At 37.6% G+C, this 21,692-nt stretch overlaps 1 protein-coding gene across 4 annotated transcripts in view; it reads right to left on the reverse strand.

Annotated features, from left to right (window-relative positions):
* Positions 1-830: 830 nt before the first annotated feature.
* The window catches only part of TPST1 (tyrosylprotein sulfotransferase 1), a 33,694-nt gene continuing 12,832 nt past the window's right edge, over positions 831-21,692 (reverse strand). For 3 of the 4 annotated variants that reach the window (XR_003251847.1, XR_003251849.1, XR_003251848.1), the window contains exons 3-7: positions 17,002-17,200; positions 6,120-6,170; positions 3,808-3,867; positions 2,719-2,766; positions 831-1,349 (exon numbers count right to left, since the gene is read on the reverse strand). Coding sequence is in view for 1 of the 4 variants with exons in the window: in XM_026055301.1 (XP_025911086.1) it covers positions 2,749-2,766; positions 6,120-6,170; positions 17,002-17,200 (268 nt within the window). In the remaining 3 variants the exon portion in view is untranslated. The remainder of the gene's footprint in view (positions 1,350-2,718; positions 2,767-3,807; positions 3,868-6,119; positions 6,171-17,001; positions 17,201-21,692) is intronic. The other variant, XM_026055301.1, reaches the window with a different exon arrangement.

A 21,692-nucleotide genomic window follows, 5' to 3' on the forward strand; every position in this document is an offset into this window, starting at 1 on the left:
ACTCAGGGCCCGAAGGCTTCACCGAGCGTTTTCCAGGCGCAGGCGAGGGCAGCGCTGCTCCGCGGCGGCGCTAGGGGCTGCTCTCTGCTCGCTTGTGCGGCGGCGATGGGCTCTTCCCCGGGGACAGCTGTGCAGTGAATCTCAGCTCCTGGCTGCACCTAAAAAGGGTTCACTCACTTACACCTTTCATTATCTCAAAACAGGTGCAGTAACAGGAAAAGCCTCATAGCTGTAAACAGAAGGAAAAGAGTTTCAAAGGGCACGGGGCAGAATTTGTGGCAACACGAAATGTTTCAGCGCCAGGTCTTTGGTAAAAGGGGGGAGAAGGCTGAGGCCATCTCCAACACCCCAAGCACTGCTGAGGTGGTCAGGAAGCGAGACAAACCTGCGTTTGGATAATCGTGGTCTAAACCACAAAAACACAGGGTACAGCTTTCACTGCACTGTTTTATGAACAGGGGAAATTTTCAGCAGAAATTCTGTCCATCTCTCCCCCTCCCCACCCTTCACCTGTCTCAACACAATTGCTTTTGAGGAACAAATCCAGGAAAAAAAACCCACTCTCACATTACTGTTTCTACACCCCTCAGCTGGATACTCTAATTCCTTTCTGTCCCATCACCCAACTACTAAAGAGAATTAACATGCATTCGGCAGCAAACCTTAAAACAAGATCCAGACCCAGGACATTAGATTACATCTTTCATCTGAGCAATGCCACAATATCTTTAATTATTTAAATCTCAACTCAAAGGCAAATGCATTAACCAAAAAAGAAAAAACATTTAAAGCATTTATTTTGAAAAATAAAATACAAAAGATCATTAAATTGTAATTATACATGTAATTTATCAACATCTCTTTTTAAATAAAAGATATTTAACAATTTCCACATGTCAATAAAACAGACAACTGTTCCACCAGAAATCCTTTAGGACAAGCACAGACCACTCTTGAAAGGTTCATACATTTAAAACACAACCATTACAGGAAGGAGAAAAGGAAAAAAACTCAAAAAACACCACACATTAAAGACTGAGTTTGAAATTTAGATAGAATAGCAAATTCAGAGACAGGTGTTGCTTTGCATTTTTTAAAACCTTAAAATAGTTGTGTAAGTGTAATACAGTACTACATTAACATCAATGTAGGTTTCCCGCCCCCCCACCTTTTAAACAGGTTTACATGCTTTCACAATAACAAAATCTTGAACAAAAAGACACAGTATGAAAGAAACGGGGGCGAAAATTCTGGAAAAAAAAAAAGCAGGCCAAGAGCAGTTACACCTCACTGATCTCGGTGGGACAGTTCTTAATAGCATCATTTCTATTGAAAAGGCAGCAGTCTTTCTAGAGAAAGAGAAAAATAAAGTTATATTTGTGCCTTCATTTTAAGCCTTTGTAACATTATAGAATGACAAATAGCAACGCATAACGAAGAGCAACAACTGTTATCTCAGTAGGTGCAAAGTCATTCTCCAAACTACAACGCCAAAAACACTTTCCTCTAAGGAATGTGGGTCCATTCTACAGGACTTAGACTTGCTCTTAAAAGTAGATTTAGATGTGAAAAATCTGGATTTCCATTAACATTAAAAATACTTGTAGAAGTGGGCTGCATTTAAATGCTAAAAGTGTCTGTGTCATTACAGTGTACCCATTGTAGTTACTGCTAGGAAGTTAACAATTTTGCTGCCTCAGAACTTAGCAGCATTAGATAGAAATATTTTCCAGCTTTAAATATATTTTAGTAAAAGAAATAATTGGCAACATGAAGTAGGTTTTAGTCATTTTAACATTGACTACATGAAGAGATTATGGTTTCCCTATTGATTTCTGAATTAATGTCTAAAAATAATCTTTGGAAAACTTTCATACCCAAAAGAAATAATGATATGATGCTTTTGGCTCTATTTATGGCTATATATTTTGGCTATATTTCTATGGCATGCTGCTTGACTGTATTTTAATTGGATGTATTTTGCATTTTTTGTTGTGAATCTAGGACATTTGATAGAATGGTTGACAAGTAAAAATGTGGATTAGTACAGTAATTCTTACACCACTTAAGTTAGTCTAGGATTTACTGAATTCAATCCACAATCTTGCCATTGTTAATTCAACAACTAAAATACAGTTGTATTGAAAAYAGAGACTATGGAACACACCAAAAGGCAAGTGATATGTATGAGCTCATCTTCAGCCATTTCCTCTTTCTCAAAAGGGCAACTGATTTATAAAAGAAAGAAAATAGCAATGAAGATTCATCCTTAAAGTCTTAGTATCTTGTTAAAATAGGGACCTGAATCTGCTGTGTAAGTATGCTATAACACTGGACAACACACAGATATTAAAAATCAACAAGAAACTCTGCTGAAGAATGCCTGGCCAAGTAGTAGAATAGTTTTAAGTACTTTCAATTTCAGGCTCTAATATAGTTCTGACAATCAAATAATATAGAAAATACTGCAGATGAGATGCGCCATTTAGAATTGTACAGTAATTCTAAAACCATATAACCTATGCTGTCGAGCTCTAAACACTATAGCTTACCTCAATGTGATTTTTACAGATTCTGAATCAAGATCTGTATCTTCGTGTTTTTCTTATCCAGCATCTTATATGAAGTTATATACATTTAAAATGAGAAATGAAGTAACTATCACCTTAACTAAATTAGAAGAGCAATTAAGCAGGACTGCATGCTTTCTTTTATTACCTTCTGTGCAAGAAATATCCACTGTATCTTCTATTCCATAGGTTCAGTCTGTTAAGCAAATAAGTTAATTGAAATTAACTATTTTACATTAAAAKAAAAGATATCATTATCAGCACCAATATTTGCACTCAAAGCCATTTAGTTGTTTGGTTGTGTTATGTTAATTTTAAACTATTCTGCTTTAATATTACAGATTAACAGAAGCAATTTCAACTCCAGTTTCAGTATTTATGGTGTCAGAAACATTCTGTTACTACTTCACAAAACTTCTTTTTGCTTTTTAGAAGATCTTACTTGGATAAATCTGCTCAGAGTTAACTTAATACAATTACAGTATTCACCCAATTGTATAAATCCTGCTCCTCTGACATTTAAAAGTCTTATTTTGAAACCTATCATATGGATTGCAAGAGGACATTTGCTAGAAATAGTGGACCAAATTCCTTTGACATATCACAAAGTAATTGCAAAATATAAACATTATAATTCAACTAACAGCTATTTCATGCAGATCAAGGATCATTTATGTTCCTAGAACACTATCCATACACAAAGTGCTAGTTTTCAAGATAGCTCATCTCCCTGCATGTTCCAGAAATCCTAATCAGCAATATTTAACTTTGTGTTCTGACACAACCTATACTTGCAGCCACAGAGGCTGCAAATTTATCTGTTATGTTGTAGATGATCTTGAAATAACCACAATAACTGCATTTGAAAGCATTATGAAATAACTACAGCACATTTTCTCAAAACAATTTGCTGACAATAACTTTTAAGCAGCACACATTTAAATAGTTTTCTTGCCTTTAAGCTGCAGAGGCATTTTGACCAGCGCTTGAGAGTGAACAATACTGTGAGCAACAGCACATTTAGCTGCGTGGTGTCAGATTCTTAATGGTTTTCTATTAGCTGAGCACAACTTGCAAAGCATGAGCACTAACTGTTTGAAGGGTGAGAGCAGGCAAACATCCAGTAAAAGAGCAAAGCCCACATTAGAGATCACACAAAGATTTATCAGAAAGATTTGGTGTCTGCAGCAAAAAGCTATGCTCTGAAAACATGAGACAGACACTAGAGCTATTCTACTTTACTGATCCATGTTCATTTTATCTTGCCACGGGACTTCCTTTCTACTGTCTTCTTTGGCTGGAACAGAAGAAACCAGTTTTCCTGTTTAATAACTAGTTTTCATTAGAACGGATGGAATAAGTCAAAAACATTTGTTTGCATGTGGTAGATTCTGCTGTGTATCCTTGAATCTCTGTATCTAACAGAAGTCATACTCAAAGAGTCTTTCCTTAATATTGGAGATCCAGAATTAAGAATACTGTGCCTGTTGGGTTTGGGGGAGTTTTTTTGTTGTTTTCTTTTCAAGGGAGGACACTGCAAATGCTACTTACATTTATATTCAAAATAAACTTCCATACTGTGCAAGTAGCATTAACAATGGGGAATAAAGTAGAAATACAAGTAATACAAACACCATAAATAACTTGGCCACTTCTAGCCATTTTATAGGATTTTCAGAAACCTGGATGGAAGCATGTGATCTTTTCCTCTTTTGCTTAAAGCACCAGCATGTTTGGCCACAATTACGCTGTAAGTTACCACTTCAATGTGCTCCTTTGCCCACTAATTCATTTGTTTTCAAATGACTGCACTAAAGCAGTCCCCCCTTGAACAGCATTACCCTGCAAAAAGATCACAACTGGTCAAAATGAGGCCTGGCCAGTAGGGAGACACCCCCTCCCACCCAGAAGAATGAGCTACTAAACAGAACAAGAAATGAACTCAGAACAGTGGTGGCCTCCAGCCCTTGAAAAAGGGCTTCCTACTGCTTTGTTAGACAGCTGAAGGAAGCTCTGCAACTGAGGTTTTTCTAAAACATAAAACAGCAACAAAAAAATCTAACATAGGTAACTAAAGGTTTGGCCACCCATAGCTTCCATTAAGGCTAATGGGAGAAGAGAGTGCTCCTTGCTCTTCTAGTTGCAGAGATACAAAATCCTGGAGGCAGAGGGTCCCCAAAATGCTTTTTCTCCCAACTCTGCAATGCTATATGTAGGACAAACTGGAAAAAAAATATATTTTTTTAAACTTAGCTTCACTTGAACACACCCTGAGGCAGTAACAGTGATGAGCCACTCCCTGCCTCTTCTATCAAAGCATGATGCAGAGGGCACTTCAGGCAACACTTAGACATTTAGCAATTATACAGCCTACAAAATCTATATGCCTATGAGCCTAGTTGAGTAGCTCTTCCCTGAGAAAATACAAGAACGATTACTACATGTTCCACTTACTCACCTAAAACATTATTTAAATCAATAAAGTAAATTCCTCAAGATGATTTTTCACAGCTAGACTAGCAGAGCAACATACATTTGCTTTAAGCTTAAATCTGCGAAGTCAGCATGGGGAACTAATTTCACTACACATGGTGGGGGGGGACACCCCACACACAAAAAAGCCCCTTGAGCTACTAAAACAGAGCAGTCCAAGTGGAAGTTCCATGGAACAAGTTCATCCTGTCCGCTGTATTACGTTCAGGAGAGACACAGAAAGAGCTGCTCATGCAGTGTAGGATGCCATCATCCAGATGGAACTACTGATCTGTAAATCAGTAAGTGGTTATGGCCCAAACCCTTTCCACGGTGTCCACATGAGAAGAGGGCCTAGGGCTTGAAGCACACCTCTTAATCATCCACAAAGCTTGGGGGCCAAGAGATGCTACAATTTAAGAGAACAGTTCCAAGCCTGGAATTTTGCTTTTTCCACCCCTATTGCAAAGGTTAGGTCCCTTAGGTAGCCAGTGAAAATAGCATTTGAAGGGTACCAAATTACAGATTCTCATTATAATCTGAAGTTTAATAGCTCACTTGATTATTAGATCAACACATGATCACTATCCATGGCTGAGCTGTTTTGTTTTGCCAGATACAATAGTATTTCTTTCCAGAAACCTCTCATTATCATTGACCAAAGTCTGAACATTTATGCCATCTGTAATATACTTGAAATGTACCTTTCAGTACAAGGCAACAAAAGACAAAGCTTCTCTACAAACAACATACAATCTTTGCATTTGGTTTACATGGCGAAATACAAAGTCAAACTTTCCTTGAGTTTCACAGCATAGTTTGATGTAGCCTTCAACCAGCTCAGGTTTAGAGGCACCTTACTATTAACGCTAAAGTTGCACATAAACTCAAAAGAGGCTTGGGATTTTGAGTGCAAGAGCAACAGTGGTGGAGATTCAATTTCATGGCAAACTGCTGGTCACTTATTCTCTTACAATCAAACAGAAAGTCAAGTTTTTGAAGAAGTGGTTTATAAACACTGTTTTGACACTAAATCGCTGCTGCATCTGCAAAAAGGAAACTAATTCAATACCGTACCTGTGGCACTTCTTTAAGAAAGTCAGGAAGCTGGAATTCACCTTTATAGACCTGGAAAAACAAAAAAACAATTTACTACTCAAAACAAGCATTCATTAGTGTTTTTGAAAAGCTAAAGAGCCTATTAAGCAAAAAATGGATTAGTCTGGGTAATTAGTGTCCAGTAATGCTAAATCAGATCTACCTGGGAGCTTTCTAAATAGAGCACGACCCATTTGTAAAAGCAAAGTTTTAATCATGAGGTCTGGTAGTCTGAAGTAGTTTTACAGCTTTATGCTCGTTCCCAGGCTTGCTCGTTACTCAAGACAGATGGCAATGTTTGGGAAGAGTATTTAATAGCATTTTAATGCAAACAAGGTCAGAATAAAACTATATAGCTTGTATTACATTTCAAGCTTGCTTGAGTTATGAATCATTCATGAATTAAGTCCTAAATAATTCATTCACTATATTTTTTAAAAAAAGATGTTTTACGGCATGATTAAATACACTAGGATTGAGTTAGAGTAATATATACTTTCTGAAGTTATGTAAATCTCTTAGGGCTCTATTACAGTTTATAATTAAGAGAGTCTTCATTTAAAGTTTACCAAAAAGCTATCTGTCATGATCTCATGGACTGTGTCAGAATTAATATACCAGCCATTCAACAAAAAACTTGCAGTTCTCAAACATTTGTCTTACAATTTACAGACTTACCACATGTCACATAATACAACATTTTCTGATTATTTTCTGATGCTTCATATTATTTGCCACATACAAAATATATATCCTTTATGCAAACAGAAGTATCATACTTTGACAATTGATCCTACCTTACTATGTTGTCAAAGAAAAGTTTTGTTTGCTTTGATAATAGTTTATGCAGGTGACAGACTACAGAAAGTCTGACAAAAGCTAGTAACTTAGGTTTAAATTCTGTTAAGAATTCTGTAAGAATTTTCATAACCCGCCGTCATTAATTTGCTTTTTATTTACAGAAACATAAAAAGAGACAATGGGATACTAGTTTCCTGCACCAATAGGCACATGGATTAATAGCTTCATATATTAGTAATAGAAGAGTTCCAGGGTGGTACTTCTATATTCCTAAAGACTTTGATAGTAAAAACCCTCACGTAATCTTTCCCATTCTGGCAAAACAGGTACAATCCTTTTCTAACAGGTCTCAAAGTTACAGCCAGCAACTCTGATGATTATGAATTTCTGCAACAGCTGTAGTCTCATTACCAGCCTTATGTCATGAAAGGTTGTCATTGCCATGACTCCCAGTCTTTTAGAGTGGGAGATTACTTTCTCCAAACAGTGCTTGCTTCAAAAGAGCAAGCAATAAATATTCTCAGACATACTAACAGCCACACCAAACAAGTGTTTCCATTATCTGACCAATTAGGAAATAAATTGGCAATGTATTGTCTTCTCTCTAGAGGATTCATGAAACTGGAATGCATTCCAGTGACAAAAAATTATATTCTGCATTATTGACTTTTTTTGGCAAAGTAGAGTTTTACCATCCTCTCCACTGAAACAAAGACCAATCACCTTAATCTCATGGGTTCTGTGCTGTCTTGCGTAGCTGTAATCATATAAAATCAGAAAACACAAACCTAGTTAGAAAAACCCAATAAAGCCATAATATGGAAATGGATCTACTCTAAAGCCTCACTCAGAGTTACAATCCCTGGTTTGCACATTATGTCAAAGAAAGAAGATTCAGGAAGTCAAGGGATACTTACTAACGACATACATCATCTCTGCTTYCCTATGAATAAAGCAGTGGCATATAAAGAAGTGCTCTTTTTGTCAATACGGTGCAGTGGCCTGTGAGCGCGGCTGAGTCAGCTCAGAATTTCCTGCCTGTGAGACACCTCACCCCAAAACAGGCCTGCAGCATTAAACCACATGACTCACGCCAAGTGGACTAAGACACTGGCAGCTCTCCTTACTCTCCATCACCAGGCTAAACATATCCAAACAGCAAGGCTTTACTGAGACGCAACACAAGAGTAGGAACCATTATATACACATTGCAGAACTCTATTTCTTTTGATATTCCATGTTATTAGTTAAAAGAGAAASACTGATTCAAAAGGATAGGCACAGCTCTCATTTACATTCAGTAAGGGGGTACTGTCAATCCCATGGTAACCTTAATGAAAGCCACACTGGTCAAAAACTCAGTGTGTGGCTTATTTGATCCTAGATGTACCATAAATATTTATAAATGAAGGAGAGTATTTAATATTTTTAGCTTTTAACCAAACCATTAAAATGCAGACTGTGTTCCTAGAGAGCAGATATGAAAGTTGCATATCAACAGTGTCACTCCATTCAAAACGCTACAGAACAACCTAAGCAAGAGTCACAGGAGAAAACCCACAGCATCTTTTATTAGACGAGTACTGATACTGGAAGAGACAGACAGGCTTCTTCAGGTTTTCTTGGTAAACCACTGTAATCCTTATTTGGGCATTTTTAAAGACAGTCATTTTTATGACATTGCTACTYTGTGACTGATTCAGAACCCAAGTGATCAAAACCATCTTTGTCTCTCTGAAGGCCCTGTTTCTCCATCCTTCTCTTGCAATTATGTTTTGGTCCAATTTGTCTAATATACTTTACATATATTTCTCTGCTCTAAAAACCTTAGTATTGTAATGCCCTTTATAGCAACAACATTTACTCCTAGTAACCATCRTTACYGGATAGACAAGGATATTCATCCATCAGCAACATTAAAAAAAAAARAGAGAGAAAAAGAAACCGCACACTAGTGTCATACCCAGGAAAAATAAGAAAATGCCTCAGGGCATAAGATATTATATTCACACTGAAATTTATTCTAGAGGAAAAAAAAAAAAGAGAGAGATATCCATGCATGTTATTAGTTCATAAAAACAGTAGACAGACTTCAGCCAGCCAGAGTTTACAAAGGTGAAAAATTAACACTTTGACTATATGTATGTTAGCAAGGTAATCAAATCAAGTGTTTCTGAAGTGCTTAAATACTGATACCATGTTCATATCAACTTAACCTACTCATTGGCTCACTTGAGCCAACTAAAATACTGAGTAACTGATTATGAGCAAAAGCCTACCTATACAGAATTAGTAATACTACCAAGAGCATTTAAGTTTATCTAAAGCTTTCCCTCTCCGATATATTTCGGAAAACTTTGTATGGCTGACTGAGCAGTCCCAACACACATGCATGACCTGCAATAACTTCAGAAGACTTATTTTCCTTGAAAGAAAGTAGTACAGGCAATTGTTCATGTTTTATAAACACCTGGTTATCTGCATCATTAACAACTCTTGCAATTTCAGCTATAGCATATCTTGTAAGCCACAGAGATATCTGTTGTGATTTAAAACATCTTCTAGAAAATACTGAAACCTTCAGGGGGGAAAAAAAAATGACCACTTCAGAGTAGAGCAATTACACAGTAATTATTTTGCTTTGCACAATGATGAAAGCATATGTTCCTCATTACATTTCAACATTTGACATCACAGCCTGTCTCCTTCTCTACGGCTGATGACATCTCAGGCAGCTCTTTTTCATTCAAGTACTTAACTTTTGCATCACACAGGTTTAAAAATTTTTACCCTGTTTAATCACTGACTTCTGAGCTTAAATGCACTTGGTTTGGACAGCTCAATTAGAGCTCTAATAATTTAGTAATCTATTCAAGTTGTTTACTCTTGCTACACCTTTCTGACTAAATTATAAAGTTACAGAATTAGTATAACAAAATATGTTTATATACAGCTTATACATATATATTTAAAATTAAGCCATACCACAATTTACAAAGGAGCAATCTAACCAATGACCGGCCAGAGAGGCTGCATTTAGATTAGGTTTAAAAAGCAACTGTGCACAATTCTGGTTGAAAGCTAACATTATCTAGAATAATGGTTTTGTGAAGACTGAGACTGCATACAAACTGGTTTAAATTAGTTCCAAAAACRGTAAGTGGTCTCTTTTGAATCAAAGGCCAGGGATCTGCTACAATCCAGAAATTCAAAAAACAATGCCTCCATCCGCAGCCAAAGAAATTAAGAGGTTTCAGATTCAAAATTCTTTTCTGACCCATTTTTAAGTCTAAAACACATTTGGAGAGTGGCAGCAGAGAGGCAGAAGGAGGATAYTGGAATGATTTCCAGTCTAAGCAAGAATTCAGGGAAGCTGAGCAGAAATGGCATTTACTATCTCTAGGAGAATTATTTTGCAAACCCAAATGGATTTCTAAAGAAAAAAAAAAAACACACTTAAGTAGTTTAATTTTGTTATTCAGTGTTGGTGCTATYCAGGCTGTTAAAAAGTTATTAAACCAAATGCACATGTTTTCTCAAAAGGAATCAGAGAAAATTTCACCTCCAGTTATCTGACRAAACCTTTACAAATACACAAGAAAAATTTAAGCATAAGTGTAACTCTGTAATAAGTGCAACCTATAATTCATCTTTACAGAAGATTAAAGCACTCATTTTAACCCACTTTCAAGCTTGGTTTTAAAAAAAGTCACATTATATTTGGTCATATCCAGTACACAGAGATAATGGATCTTTCCGTCTAGAAGTTGRCCTGCAAATAGGTGTACTTGCGCTCACTGAATTTTCAAAACAAAGATCCAGAGTACAAAGCTGTCAGTGTTTAATTGTCCACCAAAAAAACAGAATACTGGCAAATAGGGAACAAAGCTCCTTCCTGGAAATAATCCTTCACTGCAGATTACATGGAGGCATCCTAATCTTGCTCTTTCTGGCTTTCCTTAGGTTTTAAGACAGTTTGCAAGGCTTAGACAGTCCTGCACTTCCTTTTTGGAACCACCAAGAATGGAGACATCCAAGATAGACGTTTATCCAGTAGGAACAACAGAAAGTAAATTTTTTTAGCCAGGCCACTGAACGTCTGCCAAAAGACATCTCGCAGCCATACCTAGTTTTGCATCTTGTTTGTTAATAACTCATTATTCCATTACAGATCATATGTATGCATAGCTGGTATACAAAGAAAAAATATATAATATATAAAATATTTATATATCCGTATATATCAACACCTCTGGAGAAAAACAATGCAGTTGAAAGAATCCACCCCCCCCCCCTTAAGCAGGAAGTTTCACAGGGACACTGAGAAAGTACCTTATTGGTGGTCACAAGAGAGATTAAAGAAGAAAAAAAAAGCAAGCTTTTTAAATTATTATTTTAAATAGCCAAGAAAACACCCACACAGTCAAAAGCCTTTATGCTTAAGTTATGTTAAACAGCTTAACCAGAGAGGCATAGCCTTTTTTTAAGGCTACTTGAGCAGTCTATCATTACAGCATACCCCTACAATTACACTACTTTGAAAACACAATTATTCACATGCAACAGTATAGGCATGTTTCACACCCGTTATCACAGATCATTTCTCCCTTTAAAACCTCAAATACATACTAAAGTCCTGCAACCATGATTATCATCAAAGTCTCAACTCTTAACAGCAGGAGACATTTCCTCAGTATCTTATAAGGGTATGAAACAGAAGAGCTAACAGAGCTCTGTTGTTTCCTCTAGCTGTTACTGGAGAAAATAGCATCAACAAAACATAAGACAGAGGTAGATACAGCTTTCAGAAGTGATTAGAAGAACCCCATGCATTTAAACAGTCATGATGAAAATCCAAGCTTTTTCTATAGAGTTTTGCACATTTCCGCCTCTCGATCTCTCCAGGGCAAGGACTGTAACTTCATGAAGAATTCAGAAGAACTGACTGGAATATGTGTTCCTAGCCTACAAATTCATTTAGTGGGAAGTGTGTGCCAAAGAAAATCTGATGTAATATGTTACAGATGTGAAAGGAAGCTACATAGCCAATCATAATATAAGAATAAGCCAGTTTCTACTGGGCATAAGTCAGAGTTTTACAGTTACGAGTTGTCTCCAGTTTTTGGTACATTCTATTAAACTGCTGACATACAAAAAGAATGACTTCATATTTGAAAATTGTCTGATATGTCTTTATCAATGTTGTGAGCATGTGTAAAAGTGTATTTCATCATATAGAAATTGGGCTACCATTTTAGAGTTGAATTATTTGCATTTCTGCTTCATTTACAGAAGACTATTCATTTCAGTTACAGGAAGTTCATTTTCTTTATGTTCAGGATGTAGAATTTGCTATAAATAATTTTTTTCCCCCCTAAAGTTATGTACCTATAAGGATGAGACTCCTGTAGTCCTTGTAATAAAGTGAATGGACCATTAACAGATCTACTTACAAGAAAAGTGTAAGTGAGCAAAAGTCACCAGCCACTGCATAACTGACAGCTGCCTCGCGAGGAGGCCACATGCAGAGATCTGAGCAGTGCCACGCTATCCAGCCCCTATTCTCTCTGCTCCGTGTTCCTTATCCAAAAGGATCGAAAAAAGTATCACAAAGGATAATATTGTCAGTCCTAACATAACAGATAAACAAGAAGTAAATGGCTTTGTCATTGAGAACAAAGATATCTCTGCTATACTTGTGCTATATTTGTACTCCCCAGTGCAGATAGTTAGAGATGACTTAACCCACAATGCCACATAGCGCTGGGAGACCAATGCAAGAAGAGATGAAGTAGGTTTCAGGCTCTGTTACTTCAAAAAACAAAGCCAGAACTAACATGATAAACAGACGGCAAACACCAGTCGCATCTTATTTTTGTGCTCTGCTACAGAAGCATGAAAAAGCAACCTAACTGATTTGGTGCCAGAGAGGGGTAACCTTGAAGTGAAAAATCCAAATCCAGCAGAGATCATGATTTTCCTTGCATTACTTACACTTCTGTAGAAGTTTTTCTTCAAGTATCATACTTTAGATGGTGTGAATCATCATTTCATTTCCGAGACTGAAGCAAAAGATATATATAAAGCAGTACATACGCAAGTCACTGGTGGGATGGGGGGAAGGGGGGGGAAGTACAGGACTAAACTGGTTGGAACACTTAAGGGAAGCTAATGTTTTGCACTACGTTAGCCATTCCCTCCCATTTTTCCTCCAGTGCTAGCCCTACCATGTTTTAGGCACCCTTACACTGTTTGCCTCTTACATTAGGTACTAACAGCAGCAGCTTTGAAGTTGCCGGCCAGTATTTTCACTGCTGAGCATTGGTCTAATTTGTAGTCTTTCCAAGAAGTGATAGATCTTGCTCAATATAGTTAGTACGAATGCCATTATACAAGCAGTATTTAAGCACAACGTACTAGAACACAGACAGCTCACYGTTTCAAACGCTGTTTGTAACCTGTTTTAAACTGTCCCCTACAATGGGGGAATACAAAAGTTTGTGACTAGAAGTTTTTGTAAATACACCAAACTATCTGCATTCAAAAGAGGCTTTCTAACTATGGGGTTGTTTGCACCCTGATCACTTTTCATATCATCATTCCACCTATTCTTATGACTTTGCATGTACTGTATAAAAGTGCTTTTAATCATACAAACCAAGAACTCTGTGACAGTGAGAGAATTAAGCTTTGTTTTTTAAAATGCATCTGATAGCTATGAACTAGATCATACCGTGTTGTTCCATCTTTAGGTGGAGCCAGAATCTCCCCAGCCAGAAATTTCAGTGGAGTTGGGCTTCCACCCTGTTGTCATGACTTTCGCAATCAGTTTAAGCCATCATTACATACCACTCCCCACCACCACCCCCAAAACTAAACAACCCCACCCACCCCCAAAAGCAGAGTCCTGCTCCCCGATACGACTGCCCTCCGTTTGCCAGGCTGGTGCAGCTTCTGACATTTGAAGTGCTAGCTCATGCTATCTTAAACTGACACCAAAACTGCAGCATGACTCCAGCAGAGTTAAGCAAGCATCAGATCATTGTTTCAAGTTTGTCAGTCACTCTAAGGGGTTACAACACTAACACAACGCAGTTCAGTTTAGAAGTCTAAACTTAATCTGTTTTCAATGAATAAAATTTGAGTTCTGCATTCAGTTTAAAGTTTTCAGAGACCGCAAATACAAATATAACAGAACAGCTTCCAACGCACAAAGTGAAGCAATAAACAGTTACATGCAAGATTTATGTATACTCTTAATTATGTACTGAATAACAACTTTGGAAAGATTTTATTTGAACACCTTTGACTCCTACAATATACCCAGTACAAAAATCTGCAAAAAAAACTACCCCAGGTGAAGAAATAAGAGAGAGCAAGAACAAAGGTAGTGCAGAAGGAGTTTATAAACCCACCAGCTAAGAGAGCATGCAACAACATACTTAAAAAATAACTTTTTCTAGCTCAAAGTTCCCAAAGGCTGGAAAAATGAAGAACTTAAAATCAGTTTTGATAAATGTCTTCTCCAGGCTACAGCAGCAAGAAATAAATTAGCGTATGCTTACGAGAAAGAAGGAGAAATGCACAGAGGAGCACATGCTATCCACGATAGGCAAGACTGCCAATGCATCACAGCTCTCTGGGAAAAAAAATTTTAAACCATCTTGAACACAAAGTGTTTTTAAACCTGCTCCCCATCCTGCCCCCCCCCCCAAAAAAAAATGTGGGGAGAGAAGGGGGGGTGGAGCAAAGCAAAGCATTTTTCAGAAATTAATCAGTTCCAACTGATCACCAACCAGAATACTACTTATTGCACAACTTCCTTGGTTTAAGGCCAAGCTCAGTGGCCAGCTCTTTGGCAGTTTACTACGCAAGATAAATGATAGCCCCAAAATCTGGCACTTCTGGAGAGGCTGATGAGTCTGCTGCGCTGGGAATTCAGCAACCCAAGCAGCAAACTGGTCTGGGAGCTGGGAAGCCTTCGAATCTTGAACCCCCAGGAAGCCAGAACATCAATGCTTTGACAGTCAGTAAAGACAGAGGGCCCCGAGGTGCTGAGCAGGGATCTGCTGAGACCCAGCCAGGAGGAAACAAAGCAAAGTGACTGGGGAGGAATTTAGACCATCCAAATACAAACTCGAACACTGACTTGAGCCATCGTTTGAAATGGCTCCTTGGGGTACATGTCATTTTGAAAGCTTCATGTTTCAACATTTTCAAAAAGAATATTACAAGTTTGGAAGTTAAGCTATCTTCATTTCTCTCACTTTCTGGATTTTAATCTTAATTCAGGACATCTCCCTCATTTTATCCATACAAGCTGTACATGCAGAAGTCATTTTCCCTGGCCTCTTGTTCTTTAGCAAAATACATACTGGTGCTACAACAAACACCACCACAATTACAGTCCAAGCCTCAAGACRATTTTAAGTAAAAATATTAGTATAAAATGACAGTCAAAATATTAACAAATGTTCCCTATGTTTGTTAAATAATAGCTGTTTTTTTTTTTTTTTTACAGTAACCTCCAGTTTTTCATTACTATTTTTAACACTAGCATTTAACACTAGTAAACTGACTACGCTTCAAAGCAAACTTGTGAAAAACCCTCAATACACTTTAAGCTTTTAAATTAGGCTTTAATTCTTAAGGTGTGTTTGGGGCATTGTGTATTACTCAAATGTCTCTTGCATTTTGAACCAAAATAGATTTCAAGAAGCACTCAAGAGTAAGTCCCTGAAATCGATCCAGTTTTCAGAACTTGAAGACTGAGCTGGCTCTGCACAGGTAGAAGCCCCAGAAAGGTGACCGTACTTAACTAACTTAAATTGTATTGGTAGGAGATAATCAAGCTTAAATTACTGCTTTACAATACAAATTTGGATCCGAGTCACTGTTTTTCCAGCATGTACTGAAGGGTACAYGAGGATTTTGTTTTCAAGTCTTAGTGAAGCAGTATTGAACATTTTTGAAAAAATCAGGTTGAATTGTTCAAAGAAGTCAGCTCGTTTGTGAGACTTAAAACAAGAATTACCAGGAAGCCCATAAAATACTAACCACTACCCCTACTAGAAAAGGGCGTTACCTTTTCCATGCTGAGCTGACAGTTATTTAAAAAGTTAGCCTGCCATCTTTCAATACATTAATCAGCTGTTTAATGCAAGTTTCTCAGGGAGGGCTCTTAAAAAGAAATAATGCAAAAYGTTTAGAAACTTTACTAATGAAAAAAAACTTTCTGTATCTACCCATTAGCAAAGGACACCATCCAGTTTTTAATATCAGAAGGCTAGCGAAAGACAGACCTTTCAAATTGTTTTGTTCAGTTTTTCCAGTGATGACTTGCTGTGACAGTAAAAGTCACCTTCTTTTAATAAAGTATACATTCTCAAAAGAGCAGAAGTTAATTATTCCTATTGCAAACAATGGTACTAAGCTTTTCAATGGATACCTCCAGGGATAAACAGTTGTATAGCCTAACTATTCAAATTCCAAYATTAAATTTAGACAGACTAAAATCCTCATGTTTAGGTTAATCAGCACCAGACCTTCCTCCATCTCTTGTTTATTCTAAAGAGGACAGCAAAGAACTGGAAAGTCTGACATTTTGATCATCTTGGGCCATTTTCAATGGGTTACTTCTCAAATTCTCCCAAGTATTTGGAGTATAATTTTGTGACAGAGCTTCTGCCAACCACTTCTATAAAAAGCTGAGCTCATGAGTCTAGTTTGCTGACCAGGCCAGTCAGTTAGCTTTTTTCCAGGACTGGCTTCCCAACTCTCTGGACAATTCTTAAGAGGTTCAGTTACAGACACCAAAGAACACAGCTCAAGCCTGGAGTCAGGGGGAAGGAAGACAAAGCAACAGAAGGCAAACAGGAGCCGGACCTCCAGTGCTCAAGGTCCTACAGGATTCTCCCACCCCTTCCCTGTGGTGGCRGAGGAAAGGTATTGCTAAATATTAAGAGGTATTAGGAACAGACCTAAAATCCTAGAATCTTCAGCTCTACAGCTCACTTCCAGTTGGTCAACAATTAAATTTAAACACACAGAAATACCTTACCCTCCTTGTGTTTTCCAAAACTTTTTGATCTGGCTTTCCATAATTTGGTGGATTGGCATACGGATCATAGCCCAGCTTTGCTAACATGGGTGCAATCACTGGCATATCTTGCAGAACATCAGCAGGTATCTTCCCAACCCACTTTGACAGCGCTTCCACATTGACTGGCTTGATTACTTGGTCAGTAGATCTTTCAACTCTGTGGAGGGAAAAAGAAAGGTTACGTTTTGCACTCCAACCAATACTTGCTTGTTAACTAACATTAAGACCTTTAGGTTCCCCTACCCACCCCTCCCCTCCCAAARTCTCATGTTTTTACAGAGCTGGTGGGAAGTGAAACTTTACTACCTAAGGCTAAAATGAGAATAGCTAGTACAACATTCATGCTTGTGTTCTGGTTTAGGCTTTCACACAGAATGTGCTGAAGCAAGTTCTTTATGTAAAGACAGCAATGAAAACCAAATAGCTCCCAAGTATGCGCACACCTACGTACAAAGCTGTTTTCCCACTGACATTCCCACATTTGCTGTTTGGTTGTCTTAACTGCTCTTGAAAGTTGAATTCCAAATTAAGTCTCTGTGCCATTTATTTTTTCCTCTCATATTGTGACTAAACTCACTTCTGGAACAGGACATTAATGACAATTACAGAGGCACTTTTGAAGATTATGCCATCTTAACAGGRTAAAACTCAAGTGAAAGATGCTTTTATAAAAAAAGGTCTGTGGAAATGACAGGAACATATAAAGTATGATAATATTTTTCATAGGCACTTCTTTAACTGATCAAGTGTTTGGTCATTACACAGTTCTTAAAGGCAAGKGCATAATCATACCAGTGTCCCATGTACTATATTTAGAGAATTGTTGATTTGTTGCTCATTTAATCAACAGTCCAAAATTYATTTTCATTCTTACACCCTAGCTTTTTAGGTATTCTTTTAGTGGTTTTTTTGGTTTGGTTAGTTGGGGTGGTTTTTTTGGAAGAAATCTGGCAACACTTTCCTCTCCCATGTTCCCTCCTCCTATTAGATTAGGAGACTTAAAACTTTCTTAYTGTGTTTATTTCTGAAACAGACCAAGAGTGCTCAGAACAGGCAGAGCAATTTAGAACTCTCCAAACTTTCTTTTGAATTCAGAAAAAAACCACATGCATTTTCGATATGARGGCTCACCTTTCCTAAAAGGCAGGTTAAAAATCAGGTCTGTATATGCAAGATGCCAAAGGAGTACTTACACCTGCATTGCACAGAATACCATGAAGTATGCCATTCCACATCACTAGYTCCCACTGCCCAGCTAAACCTATATTAAATCTGATGCTGAGGATACAGCTGTCACATCTGCTTGCAGCTATCATTCTTCCTGTGCCKTACTTACAGCATAAAGAATTTCAATCTAAAAAAGCTCCACCACCCAGAAAACAAAATTGTTATACTTGAAAAAAGTATAACTGTATGAAGTGCAACACCACTTATCTACATGAGACAAAGAATAAAAATATTGAGATTCAAGCTAATATTCAAATCAGTTAATTCTTCAGAGTTACGTGGTATATATTCTCAGGTATATCCTGAGAAAAATAAATGGAARCTTAATGAAACATTTCCTGCAGTTTGAGACCAAAAACCTGAAGTTAAAGTCAAATTGCTCTCAGGACTGACTTCAGTCAAGTTACAACAAGAGCAAGTTTGATCACAGTTACCTAATTAACCTAATGAGTTCAAGAGAAGGCTGAAGAATTCTTGCACAGTAGACAGACCTTAARTCACTAGTAAGAGGCAAGCAATTCCAAAGCAACTGTTCTGTACAGCAAATGCCTTCTATTACAAACTGTGTACCCATGTCTGCCAGTCATTAACTCAATCTGATCTTAACACTAGCCTTTACCATCTTACTCTTTTGCTGTCATCATAGCTAAAGTTCTTCCAGGACACAGGAATAAAGTTAGTCACATGTCACTGACCTTCCAGCATCTTAAACACAATCAGTACAAACAACAAACCAGACAGGAAAACAGGTCACCACYGGGAAAATCGTCTTGGCAAGCATGGCCTTCACATGTTGCTGCAAAAGGTKTTTAGGGGGAGCTGAACAGTAAGCACTTAGCAATCAGAAAACTAAACAGGCCACAAGAATTTCATTCACATTGCCTTCAAGATGAGCTACCGAAAATGATTGAAGAGAAGATCTCAGAATGGGATTTCAGGACCAGGAAGTTGCAACTGAGTTTCAGCCTTCCTGAGGGCTACTGGGCTGAGGACCTGCAGACACAAATCTGTTTAGAGGTCACGATATAGCAAACTAAAAAGTCTGGGCACTGCATTTCAAAGAGTTAAAAAAAATAACAATAATCTAGCCTTGAAACTTCTGCAGCGCTATTTAAGGACACAGAACTTGACACAGTATCTTTGAAAACAGGTGGTATTAGAAGTCCCAATTTGTTCAATTTTAAGATCAAGTTCTTAAAAGCAAGTGGCCAGAAAAAGGACACTGAAATCTGCATGACYAATTTGGGACAAAGAGCTTAGGCTGCAGCTCCCACTAATTTCAGTAAAGTACAAATGTGTATTCATTTCAGAAGGAGATGCAAAAAGACAACATGCTTCTTAAGTCCAGGTTAGTTTTGATCTTTTTGATATGAAGTTAGATGCTCATCTTCTTATTAAATTAGCAAAAAAATAGCTGTTACGAGTCAAATTTAAGAAGTTTGAAGTGGCAAGGCAGAGAATGAAGAATCACGTGTAAGAAGTCTGCAGAACCAGTGTGGAACCCTCCAGTTGAGGAGATATGCCATTAGATGTTTGAGAACCAGCAGAAGTTTARGATATATGCTCCTCCTCCTCTCAGTCAGCCAAGTCCAAAATCCCTTCATCAAAACCGTGGCTTGATTTGTCCCTTTAGAATGAAGGGGCTACTATAAGAAACAGGTAATCAGATACCAGGTGACCAGCTAATAGTTTATTGGAACCTCCAAATAATGTGTGCTAAACAGCAATAAGGACCCAGAGAACTAAAATAGTACAAATGCATATACCTTGTCCTGAAGTAAAACCACTACATGTTTTAAAAGAAATCCCCATGTCCTGCCCCACTGTCATTTTAGTCTTTGGTAACAGTAAACTCAACATAAAACATTTCCCRGTAGTTAATAGCTAGCAAGAGATTAACATTTAGCTGCTCCAAGGCACTCAATCAAATACATACTATAGAACAGTTGGTCTTCCTTTTAAATCCTTTACTGTCCTTTCATTTAAAATGGGGGGGGGGGGGAAGGAAAGCACAAGGTCTGGGAAAGATTCTTAAGCACAAAGACTGTCTGAGGAGCATGGGGTAGAGAGCGAGAGGATGGCAAAGGAAAGGAGAAAAAAAATGGCAAGAAAACATACCAAGTCCTGACAAATTTGATTGTGTATGTGCATGGACAAATGCTGCCTGGACAATACTCCAGGTTCCTCTGCAAAACTGCAGTAATAATTTCAGCTTTAAAAGCAGCTGGTAGCAGGGAACACAGGACTAACTCCAAATGCTTTTACATCTGTACCAGGATAAAATGAAAAAAGGTATGTATTAAAAATAGTATATTCTGAAGTGATTTTGCCTAGACAGCTATTTTCATAATAAGCCTAATAAAAATTGCTATAAAAGGGTTGATATTTCTTTGCATCTGTGGTCACTACAGCTGTTTTCAGTTAGGAGGCAAATGCCAGAGATATATTAACAATACTAGTTATAGCATGTAGTCCAGCCATAATACATTCCTTGAACAGCCACGCTGGCAATTACTTCAAACCACAGAAGGTTTTGCGCTAACTGCAAGTTCTGTGGTGTACATCCTTAAAACACTTGCAGGGTTTTTCAAGCTGGATAAAAAAACAAAATAAGGGGGAAAAATATTAAGTAAACTAGAACAACAGCGAGGCTAGGGCTGCCTCAGCAACAGGAAAAAAACAGGGATTACTAAGCAAATGCTGAAGAAAAAGGCAGCCAGCAACTTCCTCAAATCAAGCAGCCAGTGGAACAGACAAAGTCAGAATACTAAATACAAACTGTCCAGTATCTAATATTGCTATTAACAGACTATTGTGTAAGAGTTAGAGTTTGGAATAAGAGAGAAAATGGAGTCAACTAGCATCCTGAAAATTCTGCAAGCTGTTTAGTGACTGGCTTTTCTCCAAAAGAGAAGTAACCTGCATGCGCATTCTAACTCCACATACAACTGAAAAAAAATTTAAAAAAAAAAATCAAGCTTTTTACATTGACCTAGAGCCCCATGCTGTCTTGTGCAGATTTCACTTGATAGTTTATCTTGATTTCAGACTAGTTTAAAAATATATTTTTAAACATTCACTTTCTATTACCTGGCAATAACATCACATCACTCTAAAGTCTTTTAGGGATACTGTGGTCCCTTTCTCAAAAGGTTTAAATATTTCAAGGCAACAAACTCTTGCCAGATTTTTGTTCAAAAACCCTCCAACAGTTAAAACACCTCCAGGCATCTTATGTTGGGCCCAACCTGAGCAGGTGACATGGCTCTGAAGTGGATRCTAAGCCCCCTTGATCCCAAAGTCTTAGAAGTGAGCGGGAAGATGACCAAGGCAGGTTTCTCTGCTCATTCTCCTAAGTTCTTACACCATATTGCAGACTTTGCAGATTGCACTAGTAGTTCATTCTCTATTTGACTTCAGAG

This window comes from Apteryx rowi, unplaced genomic scaffold, assembly GCF_003343035.1.
Source record: "Apteryx rowi isolate R43461 unplaced genomic scaffold, aptRow1 scaffold_99, whole genome shotgun sequence".
NCBI lineage: Eukaryota > Metazoa > Chordata > Aves > Apterygiformes > Apterygidae > Apteryx > Apteryx rowi.